This window comes from Alternaria novae-zelandiae (assembly GCF_023758075.1).
Source record: "Alternaria novae-zelandiae strain BMP 2774 chromosome Unknown scaffold_2, whole genome shotgun sequence".
Classification (NCBI taxonomy): domain Eukaryota; kingdom Fungi; phylum Ascomycota; class Dothideomycetes; order Pleosporales; family Pleosporaceae; genus Alternaria; species Alternaria novae-zelandiae.
The window spans coordinates 1632426-1648942 of record NW_026056962.1 but is presented as its reverse complement, the minus strand read 5'-3'; the positions used below and the strand labels follow the sequence as shown (position 1 = coordinate 1648942).

The 16517-nt window shown below is 53.6% G+C and overlaps 4 protein-coding genes across 4 annotated transcripts; 1 reads left to right on the top strand and 3 right to left on the bottom strand.

The window, feature by feature from the left end:
• Positions 1–536: 536 nt before the first annotated feature.
• Positions 537–1411, bottom strand: J4E88_001573 (uncharacterized protein; the record flags this gene model as incomplete). The annotated part of the gene is made up of 3 exons (XM_049395242.1): positions 537–1102; positions 1188–1283; positions 1345–1411. The coding sequence occupies 3 exons, from the start codon at positions 1409–1411 to the stop codon at positions 537–539; spliced, it is 729 nt and encodes a 242-aa protein (XP_049259106.1).
• A 653-nt stretch (positions 1412–2064) lies between these two features.
• On the bottom strand, positions 2065–3825 carry J4E88_001572 (uncharacterized protein; the record flags this gene model as incomplete). Its single annotated transcript, XM_049395241.1, has 5 exons — positions 2065–2262; positions 2322–2813; positions 2876–3386; positions 3443–3543; positions 3601–3825. The coding sequence occupies 5 exons, from the start codon at positions 3823–3825 to the stop codon at positions 2065–2067; spliced, it is 1527 nt and encodes a 508-aa protein (XP_049259105.1).
• Positions 3826–5822: 1997 nt separating this feature from the next.
• J4E88_001571 (uncharacterized protein) lies at positions 5823–11779 on the bottom strand (the record flags this gene model as incomplete). Its single annotated transcript, XM_049395240.1, has 3 exons — positions 5823–6174; positions 6224–11539; positions 11592–11779. The coding sequence occupies 3 exons, from the start codon at positions 11777–11779 to the stop codon at positions 5823–5825; spliced, it is 5856 nt and encodes a 1951-aa protein (XP_049259104.1).
• A 2790-nt stretch (positions 11780–14569) lies between these two features.
• On the top strand, positions 14570–16334 carry J4E88_001570 (uncharacterized protein; the record flags this gene model as incomplete). Its single annotated transcript, XM_049395239.1, has 4 exons — positions 14570–14641; positions 14690–14727; positions 14785–15578; positions 15628–16334. The coding sequence occupies 4 exons, from the start codon at positions 14570–14572 to the stop codon at positions 16332–16334; spliced, it is 1611 nt and encodes a 536-aa protein (XP_049259103.1).
• Positions 16335–16517: the final 183 nt, after the last annotated feature.

The window sequence follows — 16517 nt, the reverse complement described above, 5'->3', positions numbered from 1 at the left end:
TGGTGGAGGTTCCAGACAAGCTATCTTGTACCTTTCCGGCATGTTTGCATACTCCATCTCTGGAGAGCTTGGCTCCTTGCAGCATTTAGGTCGGCATCAGGTGTACCGGGTTAGAAACTGTTTTGGCCCTGTTTGATGGAACTCTCCTCTTCCTGTTGTTGGTTCAGGAAGGCTTGGATTGCAGATTTAGAACCATGATACCACAGTCATTGAACTTGACTTTCTCTGTAATAGTAACAATTCGAATAGACTTCTTAATTCACGGGGACTTGCAGTGACATGGTAATTACCTTTCAAATGCTGTCTCATATAGACATGGTGCAGTTTCAGTCGAGTCTCTTTTAGATGATTTTGATAATAGGGTATCATTGTATTTTGTACGCCCGCTAATCGATCATAGCATCGTCATGCGTCTCACTAACAGGACAAAAGCAGCCGATTATCCTCTCTATAGGCCAAAGATCCATTACTTCCATCGTCCCAATCGCAGCGGCTCACATACAAAATGCTGAGCTTCTCACCTCTGCTCCATCGATCTAGGGCTTGGGAATGTGAACGCTCTTGCTAACCATCAAACATCCGTGGAGAATGAACATGGCAACAACAGGGTGGAACTCAAACGCCGTGCCTTCAAGCCAAAGACCCATGGGAATCTGCTCCAGCGTCCAGCCCTTGTACACCCAGTATGCCATGACCTGCACGATACCCAGCGACATGGGAATCGGCGTGCCCTCGAAGTACTTGCTCTTGCCCGTCGCATCCTTTGGCACCATAGCAACCGTAACATTGAACCTCGCGAGACGCGTAAGACCGCAGAGCACGAAGAAGCTCAGGAGCAGGTGGTCGACGGGAGTGCGCAGACCGAGGCAGAAGGCAGCGGCGGCGGGGCTAACACCGAAGGAGACGAGGTCGGCCAAGGAATCGAGTTCCTGACCCATGAGCGACGCCTTCTTGCGCCAGCGGGCGACTTTGCCGTCCATGAAGTCGAAGAGGAGGCCGAGGGGGATGAAGCCGAGGGCCCAGTACAGGTTCGTGTAGTTGAAGGGGTCTGACTGCGTGCAGTAGCGGAGGGAGGACATGATGGACATTACGCCGCAGAAGCCTGGGCATCTGGTTAGTACAGGTTCTCGTTCTTTCGCGTCGTAATTGGCGGAAATGTGTGTCGGAATGGATATCGAGAAACGTACCATTGAGCTCGGTAATGTAGTCAGCGGCGTGCAGAGCTCTCACGAGAGAGAAATGTCCAGCATCCTGCGAGAGGAGCCTTTTTTGCTTGTCCTGCACTGTTCTCCCTGTTAGCCCCTTCATGTCCATATATCGCGTTGGGTTCTTTCGCCAACATACCCTCACCCTTCGCCGGGGGCATCTCGTCCTTGGGCTGCGGCTCTCCGCCGTTCCGTCGTTGCGACATGGTTTTGATGTTGTTGCGGGTGTGTGTGTACTGTGCAATGTGCCGCTTCCGCTTGCTTCAAAGCAAGAATCAAGACAGAGATATCGGGGTATATTGTGTTGCGCAAAGGCAGAAACTAGAGGGGGGAGCCGGGAAGTTAAGGGTCTGGGTAGGGTTGTTGCGTGGAGAAAGCTTGTTGTTGGTGTGCGCAGGTAGGCAGTGACGTGCCCTGGGCAATTTGGGCCTAGATCAAGGCGGCTGGGGACCAACGTCATTTTCGTCCTACGCAAACTTCCGTGCTGCTGCACTGCCCGGCTCAGCCATGTGATTCGCACGTGCCTGCGGCAATTGTTTCTCTACATCGGCAGTTCTTTGTTCAGCATGTCCAAGTCTGTGGCTGTGTCTTGAACAGAGGGGCTAAGATCTGTCTACTCAGCACTGTGCGCCGAAATTGAGGGATGTCTTGCCTCAGCGCGTTGCACAATTAGCACAAAAGCCCTTCTACTATTGCAGTCGCTCTAAACAAGATATTATCTATTACGAGATATACATGGCAAGGAAATTATACAAGAAGTATATCGTACATATACACAGGCCATAAGCAAATGCTCGAAGCCTAAACGCCGCCTTCATGCTGACAATGCCCAAAACCCAATACCCGCCAGCTACATGATTTACTTCCGTCGGCTAACAATCTTGGTGACGGCATGCCTTATGATTGTACCAGCCTTCTCTGTCTCCTTCTTTGTCAGACCGCTCGTCACGCACACCTTCAGTGCGGGTGTAGGTTGCCAGCCCGCATCGCGGGGGTTCAGTCCAAGACCGAGTGGGAAAGACTTGAGTCGTGTGATGAGGACGCCGTTTGCGAGACACTGTGGTTATTAGCAACTTGCCTAAAGATAAAATTGGGAACGCAACGGAGAGAACGTACCTCGTCAACAACTTCCCTGAAGATCTGGTTCTGATCGTCGATGCTCAGTTTCTTGTTTTCAATAACCTCATCTTTGAGAACAAGGAGCATGATGGGGTTATCTCCTGAGCTACTGCACTTAACCCAATCACTCCTAGGGTCCAGCTGTCCCCGCATCGCCTTGACATTGTCCCTGAGTCCCGCGAGGATATCCGGTTGCTGTTGCAACAGACTGATTGTTTCACTCGCTGTTGTACTCAACAAAGCAGGAAGCGCAGCGGAGTAAGTGTATGACGCAGACGAGATGCGCTGATGCTCAACAACTTCCTCGTTACCGGCACAGAATCCTCCTGCCGCACAGAGAGGGCCAGAAAGCGAGCCGATGATCATGTCTACTTCTGCAGCGTCAACGTTCTGCGCTTCGGTGACGCCGCCGCCGGTGCGACCGAGGACGCCGTAGGACCAGGTTTCGTCGAGGATGAGACGGAATTTATACTTGAGTTTGAGTTCAACCTACACAAGCTGTTAGCCAATTCGTCACTTTGATAATTAGCATGGACACGCGATCGACGTACGATCTTTGGCAGGTTCACCACATCCCCAATGTTCTCAAACAGGCCCTCGGTGATGATGAAGCGTCTGGTGAGCGGCTTCTTGGCCTGCTCCTTGACAACCTTCTTGAGGACGTTCTCCAAATCCTCCATATCATTGTGTTCGAACCACCTGACAGTACTGCGACTGATTTGAATGCCCTTGCGCGCAGCGAAGTTGAGCGCCTTGTCCGCTACGATAATATCTCCTCTCTTGCTGAAACTGGGAATCACACTGCTTATAGTCGAGAAGGATTGCGCGTAGATGATGCAGGCGGGGACACCGAGGTGTGCAGCGACGTCGGCTTCGGTCTTCATGTGAACGTCCTGTGTGCCGTAGAAACCAGGGGGGCCACAGGGGCCGACACCGTAGGTGCGCAGGGTCTGAATGGCCTTGTCTTTGAGGACATCGTTGGAGAGGAAGTTGTAGAAGTTGTACGAGGCAAGGTTCGTGACGGTGCGGCCATTGGAGAGCTTCGACTTGGGGCCCGTAGGTCTGCGCAGTGCTCATTAGCATTGGGTTCGGAACACTGGGGAGGGCATTTGCTATACCCAACAATGATGGGTCGCTTCTCGTTGTCCAATTCCTCGAGGGCAGTAGTGGGCGCGACAAGCGGTTCTGGCGTCCAGTCTTCGACCAATTCGTCGATCTCCTATTTCCTCGTCAGCCCGCCATGTCGGTCAGTCTGTCTGCAAGGCGCAAAACATACTTCATCCGTGAGTTGAACCTTCTTCTTGGTGCTATACTTGGGTGCAAGTAGGTAGCGCACTGCGAAGAGGAACAAGAACAGCTCTACCGCGCTGCGAACGGGGTCATTCTGGTAACTCGACTTGATGTAGCGAACAGCGATGGCGGAGCCGGGTATGCGATTGAACTGCGTATTGGCGTCGGCGATGAAGCGCGCAGTTACATTCTGTATCTCATGCAGGTCCATAGTTGCTGTTAGTTTTGTAGGTGGCGGCTATGGTACCTCGATGATGTTTGGGGGTTCACCTGGGCAATGTTGCGGCGACGCCGGGAATGCCGTCCCAAAGCGGTTAGTTCCGTGTGTACAGCGCGTGTGTCTGTTGACCAAACTTCCAGGTAGCCCTCGAGACCTTTCTATAGCCTCCCAGTAGTAACATTTTGTACGCAATTGGGGCAAGTCGAGTTCAGAAGCAGTTGGACAGATGCTCCACCAACCAGTCACCAGTCTCGCATACTTTCTCGTCCACCGACACTACTCTAGACTTGATTAATCCTTCGTCCCTCTAGTACTTTAAACCCTTGCAGGGCGTCAGGCAACCAGTTGAGCCTTTTTCTCGCACCGGCCGAGGCCACGACGCATACTCATCCTACCTGTCCAAGGCTCCGGATCCTACCTAGGCGGGGCGTAATACTCGGTAAGAGAAATGGTTACATAACAGGCCGGAGACTTCGTCTCGGTTGATGGTCTCTTGTGTAATGCTTTTAATGTAATTCAGTGCCACTTCTACGGTGCAGAAGGAGTAGTGTATAAAGACTTGTCCGTTGCCTCGCAAAATAAAGTATCTCCTCTCATCATCACTTCTCAGTCCAAATATCTTCCACTACCTCCAAGGCTCTCACCTGTTAGCCTATTCTGCTTGTGTCATGCAGTTAGCTATTGTTCTCATTACCCCATTAACCTCTATAGCTTCAGCAGGCAACAAGGACCGACCCTTCACCTTGCATGACGACGCAAACTATCGAGGCGCAACGCATGAGGACTCGCGATGGAACGACCGAGTATGCTGTACGTGATATCAATGTCTGAGCCTGGCCTATGGTAAGTGACTGGATTAGGGAATCTTAATGACAAAGGTGATAAAGCCAGCTCTGTTTCGAAGCCTGGTGACCATTGCACTATCTTCTACCGGTAAGTTAGCATCATCTTCTCTTGCTAGGCATGGAGAACTTATATCAAATACAGGGAACGCGATTGCAAAGGTGCTAGCTGGCTTAGTCGAGGTGACGCTCTCACAGTCCCGGATTTCCTCAATGACCATATCTGGTCGTACCGCAACCCTTACAGCTGCGAATACCCCTAGTGGCTCAATAGGAAGGCAAAACTCCTTAGGATATCTAGGTAGTCCATATCAGATGAGGGAGCTTAGTGGTACTATGAGTCGGAGGCTGAGGTCACAGCTTGGGCAGCGTCTTATACAAAAAATAGTAGATGTGCGATTGAACCACCGCCCACAGGCAACTTAGTCAGTCATCTTTCTTCACTGAGCTGAATAAAAAACAGTGTCATCCAAACGCAAGAGCAACGCCAACGTGACTTCACGCAGGTAAGGCATGTCCCGTCAATGATTCCGAACTTGTCGATGAGCCTGAACTCAGCCTACCATGCCCTCTATGACTGATCGCTAACAAACACGGTGTCTACCCGAGAAGAGCAACTTCTTACGTAGATGTAACGATGAAATGTAAGGTTCATTCAAAGGACGAAGTTGGACCTGTGCAAAGTGGAAGAGGCCCTGTACTTCGCTTGGCCAGAGTAGCGACGGTAAAAAACAGTGACCAAGGCGGTTACCTTGAGCAACGTGGATTTGGCCTACGATACGGGAACGACGACATTGAGGGATGCACGAGAGCATAAAGTCACAGGAAAGAAGGTCGTAGTTGTTAAGACATCAATATATCTATGTAATGAATTCACTTTCTAACATATTCGCCTTCCATGATGAACCAAAACAGCCCCTTCGTGTGTATGTGCAGTCAAGTCCGCGCCATAGGCGGACACCAATGTGTTCAGAAAGAGAGAAAGCAGGTCGATGTAGCCCGCCGTAGAACGCCTAAAACGAAGGAAATGCTGTAGTGGATATTACAATCATTATGGGACCAAGCCATGTCGCCACGCTCATGATTTGCCAATATTGTACAATGCAGGCTGCGAAAGCAGTAAACAACGATTCGCGCTATGTGCTTTTAGTATGCCATGTACCGACGGAATCGGCGAGCGGCATCGTCGGTCGCAGCGGCACCACCGGCATCACCTCCACCTGTGGCAGCACCATCGTTCCATAATGGACACTTCATGCCGTTGACACATGATCCGGTAGGGGTGTTTGTGGTGTCGTTGTTGCTGTATCCAGTAGGCTGCAAGATTGACAGAGGCAGGCCGACGTCCAGCTTGATGTACTTGCCGGCGACGATTGGGCCAACGATCAAGCACAAGAAGACGACTAGGAGGACAAAGTACAGGATAGCGTAGCGGATGACACGACGCTTGCGAAGCTTGGTCTGCTTGAGCGAGTAGATCGGAGGACGAATTTGACGACTGTTACGTGTTAGCGGATGTCAATTGAACGAGTAATGAGGGAACATACCTAGGTCGCAGCCAGAACAGCATGACAGAGTGACCCTTGTCGGCGTATGGGATCAACAAGATCGGAAGCATGAAGAAGAGGAGCACGTGGCCGAGAATGAAGTCGGCGGCGAACATGCCCAACTCTGTGATCTTGCAGAGGAATTCACGACCAGGCTGAGAGATTGTGTGCCATCCCATAGTGTACCACTTTCCGGTCCACCAGGCAATGTTGGCGGTGTCGGCCTTGAACTCACGAGTGAGAGCAAGCGTGATGATCAGCTTGAAGAAGAATCGCTGGATAGCGACGACGGCGATCATACCAGACAAAGCTCTGGGGAAGCTGAAGCCCTCAAGGAACATGAGAACAACAAAGAAGATGAGGAGGACGAGAACAGCAATGGCGTGCGCAATAGCAGCCAGAACGGCACCGAATTTCTTGCAGCACATGCTGAGCAGAGGACCCGCGCAACAAGCCAAAGCGAAGAAGCCCAGAAGAGCACCAGCGTTGATGGCGATGGGACCGAATGCAATGAGTCCGATACGGACCAGAGCACCGGACGCCTCGGGATCCTTCAGGTCTGTCTTTTCATCTTCCTTGTGGCGGTTGTCATTGACACCAGTCTGAGCGTTGATGAACAAGTAGGGGATGATGGTAATGGCGACCAAGACAAGGGGTCCGAATACCTCGCTCATGAAGATGTTCGTGAAGTGAGCACGAGGGACATCACCGGAAAGTTTGGCGGACGGGTCACCGAGAGCCTTGCGCTTGAAACCAGTGATACGCGTACGCGAGAGACGGCAGTATCCGATCCAGGAGGCACTGTGCGAGCGGGTGTTTCCGCGAGACAGCCAGCGAAGGTACTCCCTGTAGTCGATGAAGAAGTCGTCCCATGAGAATTGATGGGGGTTGAAGAGGAACGGTGCCAAGCACAGGGACAACAGGGATGCCCAGAAGTAGATGAGCCATGGACCCCAAACTGTGATGGTGGCAAACAGCAGCATCATCAACGAACGGGCTCCAATGTAGATGGAAGGACCGGCGAATCGTGAGAACAAGATACCGAAGGGGATACGAGCTGTCGCGAAACCACGTCCGGTACCAATGTAACGAGCACCACCATAGGACAAGTTGGTGTGGAGAGCGTTGGCATAGATCTGAGTGACGAAAACCTCGAAGAAGGGCGATCCGGAGGAGAAGTGCTTTGCGAGACGAGTCGCGGCACGCCAGAAACCACGCTCAGTCAACTCTTGGACCACAAGGGGAACGAAAGAGATGAAGAACACGATGAAGATGGAAACGATACAACGCGAGACCCAGTCGAATACGGGTACCAAGTTGGCGCAACCGTTGGGCCACTGAGGATCGGTGATGGGAAGGTCCTTGTTGAAGTGGCAGAGAATCGTCTCGTGGTTGAGCGCGCCGAGGTGGATGAGTACGAACATGAAGCACTGGACCGACAACATAATGAACATGTTGTTGATGTGGAAACCGGGATGGGCGTAGTAGAAGGACAGGAATCGGTCGAGAGGAAGTTGAGTACCCATGTAGTAGTACTCGCGAGACAACATCTGCTCTCCCATACCTGTACCAATCTTGGTGGTGAAGTTGAGGACGGAACCAAAACCAAGATCACGACCCTTACCACACTGGTAGTACTCGCAGTGCTTTATGCGACCACCGCGGAGAAGAGCGTTCATACCAGCGTAAATATCCTCGTTGAGATGGAGACCCTTCTGCGCTTTGGAGACACCACCACGTGTTGTCATGAAGATACCGTTGAGGAAATCAGGATGACCGTAATGGAGCTTACCACCGATCTGGGCCAAAGTACGAGCAAACATAGTACCGAACGTCTGCTCCTTTCCGGCAGCGATGTCACCAAGGATACCAATGTTCTCGGAGAAAATGTATTCACGGGCTCCGAGAATGGCGACAGGGTTGAAGTTGGAGCTGGGAAGGCCAGGAGTGTAAGGTGAGACATTGTCAGTGGTCATCTCTTCGAACTCAGCGAGGACGCTGCGAATCTTCAGGCACTCTTCAAGGTAGTTGTCTTGGTTGGCGTCGATGAGCTGGATGTACTCTCCTCGGTAGAAGATGATGGAGTGGTTCTGGTTGTCGGACTTGCCATCACCAAGAATTGGGTTGCCGGAGAGTTGAATGCGGAACTTGGGACGACGCATGCCGTTGTCCATGAGCTCAGAGTGACCATCGATGAGAGCAGAGTAGATACGCGGTTCCTCGCCCTCGTTCATAGGAGGCTCCTCATCCAGATAGGCAATTTGAAGGTCGGGGTATGCACGGAGGAGGAACTCGGTGTTCTCGCGTTCTTCCTTGCTGAACTTGGCGTAACGTTGCATAGATACACAGATCTTGTACTTGCGCCTAGCCATACGCTCGAGTTCACGCTCAAGCTTGTCAGAGTTGCCACCGAACATTTGGACGACTTCAGGGTTCTCTACGCGGTAGAGAAGCTTGATAGCGCGGCTGTAGTTCATGAAACCAGAGATGGTACGGTAAAGAGTCTGCGAACGAAGAGAAGCCCAGATACGAGTGCGGAGGGTGTATTCAGGCGCGGCGGACTTGAAACCAATGCAGTAGAAAGGAAGATCGTCAATCTTGCTCTTAGCGGTGTCCTTCTCGCCCTTTTCGTCGTCACCATTGAATTGAGAGGTCTCATCGGCAAGAATCTTGGTGTCCTTGACAAAGCAGTCCCACTCGTGAGGGTGAAGCTGCTTGAGGTACTCAAGAAGAGTGACACGAGAGTAAGGCTCGTCCTCGCGAATGATCTCACGGAGAGACAATAGAATCTTTTCACCGTAGTGGGGAATCAAGACTGTGAATGTGGGCATGTTGTCGACTGGTAGAGGCTCGGGAATGGGAGTCGACAGCGACTGAGCGAAGAAAGAGATACGGCGTTCGGCTTCGCTCTGAGCAGGGAAAAACTCAGTCTTGAAGGAGTGATCTTCCTGGGACACGAAGAAGGTAGGAGCACGCAGAGTGCGCTTGCCCTCTTGCTCGGAAGGAACCTGGTGGTAAAGCAACTTCTGGACGTGGTCGATCGCAAGGAGATGCTCGCGGTACATGGAGATGACCACAGCGTTCCAAATCTGAGAAATGAGGACCTTGGGCTTGTACTTGATCTCCATGTCGGTGGTGGCGAGAACCTTTGAGTAGATACGCTTGGGCAGACGAGAGAAGATGTTCCTCCATGGTGTCCAGATCGAGACACCCAAGTAGAAAGACCGAGAGACGGAAAACAACATGTTCGCAATGATGTACCACAGGTAAGAGTCCAAGAAGAACAAGATCAAGTCCATGAAGTACATGAGACCGAGCAAGATTCGAGGCTGGTACTTGCAGAGGATGTTACCAATGATGGCGTCTCCAAGGCAAGAGGGCTTCTTCATGTGTGACAGGATGCGAATAGGGTCCTTGATCGACAGAGTCAGGAAGAAGTACGACTCAGCAAGCTTGGCAGCGAAGACCAAGACCCAGAGGCCATAAGACATCCACATGTCGTTGCCGGCGAGGCGAGGGTAGCTGGCAGTGAACGTTTGACTTGCAACATACTTGCGAGAGTTGCGTGTCAGGTAGCTGCCGAACAAACCTCCGATAGGCATGAGCGAGAAGAACACGAAGGTGGCCAAAGCGATAGCGAACTGAACACCACCGAGAACGTTGGCGATAGTACCGGTGCGCTTGTCCATACCAAGAATGTAGACACTAGGGGCAATGTTGACGACGAAGCACAGGATAAGGAACAAGAGACGCTTCGTAAGATGCTGAGCACCAGCCCATCGTCGAGGAACGTAGCACCACTCGCAGATAGTAGCGAAGATCTGGATGAAGCAGGCAATGGTACCACCGAGAGCAACTACGGACAAGGTAGCGGCCTTCTCGGGCTTCTGGTCTCGTTGTTGTTCGTAACCCTTGGTGTAGAGAGGTTGCGAGTTGAAAGCCGTGTAGAACCAGAAGGAAGTCAGATGAATGACCCAGATACGGTTGAAGTTGATAACCATGTGGAACCACGAACGGCGCTCGTAGTATGTCTTGAAGAAGACCTTCTTCCAGAGGACATCCTTCAACTTTGCGTAGCGCTCAGCCGGTGGGATGTCGACAAGACGAGACTTGTCCTCAAATACGATGCGCTCGAGACCCTCTGGGTACCAGAACAGTTGGTTCATGTCATCGTATCCAATGATGGCTGCGTGATCGCGTTCGCGACGGACGTACTTGCCATCTTGGATCTCGTAACCTTGATCACGGCAGTACTGGTATAGCGGAGTGATGACATTGTTGAGGTAGGTGAACTCCTCGATTGGCTCTGTCTGAGCTTGTCCAGCAGGCGAGTTTAGCCAGTCGTCGGCGCACTTGAAGATGAAGCACATCAACTCAGGCATGAAACGGACCTGGTTGGCCTCTCCCCAACAGAGAAGGTATAGGGCGACTTGACGAACACGGTCGTGTTGCGACATGCGGTTCATGCGGGTCTTCCAGCGGTATTCAGCCGCCTCCAGACTGTTGTCGCCCTCGTAAGCGTCGAGAGTCTCTTGCTCGTTGCCTGGGTTCTCGCTGGCCTTCTTCTTGGCGGCCTTGCGAGCCTTGCGGGTGCGGCGGTTGGCCTTTCCGAGGTTCATGTTGGCGAAGCCAACGGCATCATCCAGATCGAGATGAGCCGCGAAGTACCATCGACGGTAGTTGGCGTTCTCTCCACCGATGTAATCGGCGTGCAGCGACAGAAGCGCTTGGTTGGGCGACATGCGGGACGCACGCGAATCGAGCAGGGTCATGAAGTGGTCGTACATGTTGCGCATGCTGTCACGCTGGAAACCGAACTTAGCGGTCAAGTCGAGAAAGATGTCCTCAATCTCCTCCTTGGTGCAGGGAATCTGGGCTTCAGCAGTCCACGCCGGGTAAGGCTCGCGAGAGCGCTGTCCAGCGGGAAGGGCATTGGAGTAGTCCATGCCGTAGATTGGCGTCGAAGCACCAGACGAGCGGTTGCCACCATATGAGACTTGAGACGAAGGAGGGCGGTAGCCGCGGTTACCCTCGGCGTAGCTGTTGTACCTCTCGTCCCCGCGACCGTAGTAGTCCATGTCGGTGGCACGAGCCATGTCGGAACGCATGGTGAAGTCGCTGAAAGTTTCAGAGTCTTCCTCGGAGTCGTGCTGACGGCGACGGGGCTGCTGGCCGTTGGCTGCGTAGCCGTCTTGGGCACCACCCTGGTCGTAGTACTGGTCGTTGTAGTACTCGTCTTGGTAGCCCTGCTGGCCGCGCTCGTCGTAGTAGCCGTTTTGTTGGTATTGACCGCCCTGCTGGCCGTCATAGTAACCTCTGCATGGCTGTTAGCAATCGATCGAGCACATCGCTAAAGGTCTATACGCACTGCTCGTCATAGTAGGAATCGGTGTGCTGGCCCTGCTGCGGGTACTGGGCGCCGTGGGCGTCGTCGTGATACTGGCCGTACTGGTCGTCGTGGTAGTAGGCGTCCTGGCCCTGAGGCTGGCCCTGGGCGTGGCCTTGAGTCTGGCCGTAGCCGTCGTCGTAGTGGCCTCCCTGTGGATGTCCGGACATCGTGGGAAGCTATTAGAGTGGGATGTAAATCTGCGAGGCGAGCTGTCAATATCTGTCGCGCGAGGGGCCGCCAATGCTGAAACGGCGGGCGTCAGAGGGGCGGTCGTACCTCAAACAATGGGCATTAGGAGCGGCAGAGTCGAATTGCTCGTAGTCGTGCTGCCGCGAGATACGGTTGACGTCGATGCACTAGGTGCAAATGGGGTGGTTGAACGAGTGTGTTGTTGTGGAAGTGGCTCGCTGTTTATCGCGGGGGCGGCAATGTCTCAGTAGCACAGCGGGCTGCTCGTGCCTGCTGCAGTGCAAGAGCGTCTGGTGTTGTGGTCGGGCGTAGCGAGTGGAAAGCTGAGTATGCAGCCGGTCGTGGTTGCCAGGAGAGACGCGCGGCGAATCGGCGCTTGTCTGCTGCTGGGGCGAAAGTGGGAATTAGGCTGGGTGGAAGTGGCGGGTAGCGGCTCTCCTCCTCAAGGCGGGTGAGGGAGCAGTCGGGGCGGGTCGTCCAAGCTACACAACCTCAACGCAATGAAACGAGAGGCAATGTAGAAGAAAACGGACACGTGAAGAAGAAGGTGGTGAGTGAGCGACAGTGTGGAATGCGGAAGGGCAGGCAAAGAGGTTTTTAGCAGCTTCCCCTGAAAATGAAAGGCACGACCGCCAAGCTAGCCTAACGCCGTCAGAGACGCTGCGCATGGGTCCCCTTCGCTAGCATTCACGTCCCGATATTGAGTCGCCCCTCTAAAAAAGGCACCGGAGATCATGGACGTATGCACACTACAAAGCTGCTCCGCTGCGCTCACTCGAGCAAGAGGAGCTGCGATCTGCTGCGCGCCCTCTGCGCGCTGCTCTGGCCGAGGCCGCACGGCGCTGGCCAGGAAACCAGCTACCATGGAATCTCCGATCTGCTTGCATATCGATACTACCGGTTCCCGAATACACCAACAACAAAGACGACACCACCGCCCTGCTTGCCGTCACCCGGCGCCGACGCAGCGCGCTCTGGGTGACTCGGCTGACAGCTCGAGACTGCAGTACCGCTTTTTGCCTCTGCTCCCCCGCTGCTGTCGCCCTCGCTCACGTCACGACTGCTCGCAGCCATGGGCCAACAAAGACTGCTCTGCACGGTTGCGAGGCCCGCGCTGATCAAACCACGACTAGCGACCCGGCAGACCAAGGCAGTCCCGCCTGCTTCGCCCGCTGCTCGACCGGCCGCGATAGCGACGATAAGTTTCTTATCTGACGGCCAATCGCGACGTGGCGCGCTTCCGCAACGCCCTAGCCCTAGCTCATCAAAGGCCAACGGTGCTTGGTGTCGCAATCCAAAGGGGGCTGACGGCCGCCAGTCGCTGCTAGTGCTTCTGTTGAGCCTGATCACACCCGAACACACCGCACCTCAACATGCCCCAGTCCTTTTGCCGCCTGCATGTTTACTTCCCTCCCAAAAGCCGCTGTCTCGTTGCGCGTGAATCTCCTGAGTCGTGCATGAATCAAAAGCGATCGCATGATGACGGAATCCCTCACCGCACCCCAATTCAACCGACCAGGGCCCCAGCTGGTGAGCTATATTAGGCCGCCCGGTTCCCAACGTCGACACTATGGCAAATGAGCCGGCTACTGAGCGTCTATGTCGTCCTGACACCAGTGTAGCAAGTCTGATCATGATTACGTCTGTATGCAAACTCTACATGCTCTTCTCTTAGCCCGTAACCGCTTCATCAATACATAATTACGCACACTCCTTGACCAGCTATCTTTGTATGCAAGCATTACTCTCAAACGCTCTCGGGCATGCCAGCTCCCGGCCTGAAGCCTCGCCATGCCCCTCCCGTGTGATGACCAATGGCTGTCTGGAGCCGAGTCGCAGACGTGCGAACACCAGCGTCAGCGGCATCTGCCTGTGAACGCATCATGATCCATTGGCCGCCTCACGGCGCGAGCGACTTCGCCACACCAACCACTCGGTTTCAGCTGCACAAACTGCGTGTCGTGTGCCTCCGAACCTAAAGTGCCGCGGTCACCCCGGGGCTTCACGAGGCTGCACGAGGCTGTGCACTCCAGCGTCGACGACCATCGCAATCGCCGACATCCATCCCCAAGATCCACAGTCTCGACTTCCCGCCTTCTCTCGTATAATCCAACACGGCGCACCGGGACTGCTCGGGACACATACCGTGACATCTGCAGAGACGCCATTCAATTTAGCAACATGATCCGCAGTGGGGCTCAGGCGGCTCTTAGTGGGGTGCGAAATTGGGTGTACGTACGCGTCGAGATCGCGACTCTTGACTACGAGCCGCGCTGACAGTCTCAAAATGCGACAATAACATTGGTAATATCTTGGTGAAAGAAGCTGACTACCATACCGCGAAGCTGGACGTGTAGTCTCCAACATCCAACATTCATATTACCTGCGGTGTTGGTGCAATAGAAGAATAGATGATGGTCTCGAAGGCGCTCGGGTCATGAATGCGAAACAAGCCTAGTATCAGGGGCACAGGTGAACCCTCGCTGATCCCTCTTGGAATGCTTGATTGACCCTACATTTCTTCACTCGTTGTGCCTCAGAGTCGTTTCTACACTCACTTTTCTGTTTTACCAGTCCGTCTTTACGTCCTTGAATAATTCATTTTTCGCATACAGCCTCATTCGCTGTTGCGCCACACTCCTTCATCTCATTGTTCCTTCCTAAACACATTCTCTACACCCTTTAAACACAACTCTCGGCGATTCAACCCAAGCTCTCGCCAACACCACCACTACTCTTGGAACTCGTCTTATACTATTACTACCAAGATGCGCGGAGTCTTCGCTACTGCGGCCCTACTCGCGGGCGTTCAAGCCGCCGTTGACCCCATTGTCATCAAGGTATGATGTCGTGCGACAGGTGCGACTGGCGTGTCTAACAATGCCTAGGGCCAGAAGTTTTTCCAAAAGAACAGTGGTGAACAATTGTAAGAGACCCAAGAACTCAAGAAAAGTCAAGCAAAGCCAAGCTAACAATCGCTCAGTTTCATGAAGGGTGTCGCATACCAGCAAGAAATCAACTCCAACTCCACAGCTGCCTCGACCGACGACCTTGACATCACCGACCCTCTTGCCGACTCGTCAGCATGCAAGCGTGACATTGAGCAGCTCAAGAAGCTCCAGACCAACACTATCCGTGTGTACGCCATTGATCCCAAGAAGGACCATGAGGACTGCATGACCCAGCTTGCCGATGCCGGCATCTACGTGGTAGCCGATCTGTCCGAGCCAGGCTTGTCGATCAACCGTGACGACCCCGGCTGGACTGTCGAGCTATACGAGCGCTACACCAGCGTCGTTGACGAGATGATGAAGTACGACAACACTCTCGGTTTCTTCGCCGGAAACGAGGTCAGCAACCAGCCCAACAACACCGTTGCTAGCGCTTTCGTCAAGGCAGCTGTCCGTGACACCAAGGCCTACATCAAGAGCAAGAACTACCGTGAGATTGGTGTCGGATACGCCACCAACGACGATGCCGACATCCGTGAGAACATGGCCAACTACTTCGACTGCGGCGACGCCGACAGCGCTATTGACTTCTGGGGTTACAACATCTACTCGTGGTGCGGTGACTCCTCCTTCACCGAGTCCGGTTTCGATGTCCAGACCAAGAACTTTGAGAAGTACAACGTTCCCGTCTTCTTCGCTGAGTACGGTTGCAACACTCCCCGCCCCCGCAAGTTCACTGAAGTCGGTGCTCTCTACGGCAAGCAAATGACTGGTGTCTGGTCTGGAGGTATCGTCTACATGTACTTCGAGGAGGAGAACAAGTTCGGTAAGTTTCCCATATTTCGACCCTTGGAATCGCCTCTAACATTTCCCAGGTCTCGCTTCCATCAAGGGCGGCAAGGTCGAGACCAACGACGACTTTGACAACCTGTCCAAGCAGATCGCCAAGGCCACCCCCGTCGGTGTCAAGATGTCCGAGTACAAGCCCAGCAACACCGCCGCTGCCTCGTGCCCCAAGGTCACTTCTGGCAAGTGGGAGGCCGAGTCTGACCCCCTCCCACCGGTCGCCAACGCCAACCTCTGCTCGTGCATGATGGAGACTCTCAGCTGCCAAGTCGCCGATGACACCGAGGAGGACGACTTCGGCAAGATGTTCGGCTTCATCTGCGGTGAGAAGGACGGCGAGTACTGCCAGGGTATCAACAAGAACGCCACTGCCGGCCCCTACGGTGTCTACGGCATGTGCTCCAGCCGCGAGCAGCTCTCTTTCGCTCTCAACGCCTACGCTAAGAAGGTCAGCGATGGCTGCGACTTCAAGGGTCAGGCTACTTCCAAGAAGGCTGTTGCCAGCCCGACCGCTTCCGGCTGCTCTTCCCTTCTCAAGGACGCTGGTGTTGACGGCACTGGCTCTGTCAAGGGCGCTGCTGCCAAGGCTACCGGTGCTTCCAGCTCTGGTGACGCATCTGGCTCCGGCAGTGCTGCCGCCGGTCTGTCCGCTCCTCAATTCACCAACGGTGCTTTCGGCATGGGTCTGTACGTTGTTGCTGCCGTTGCCTCAGGCATGGCTATGATCCTGTTGTAAGATATCGGTCAACTTTGTATTTATCCTGCATAGTTTGCGTGGGTTTGCGCTTATTCCCCTTGGGTTTACCGGCACGGTCTTGGACGCGTGGCCTGGAAGAGTAGTGTGGTTTTCTTTGGCTTAGGTGAAATTCTAATAGTTTTGCTATACTGTTGTATGTATGGTGCGCAATGAAACGAGACC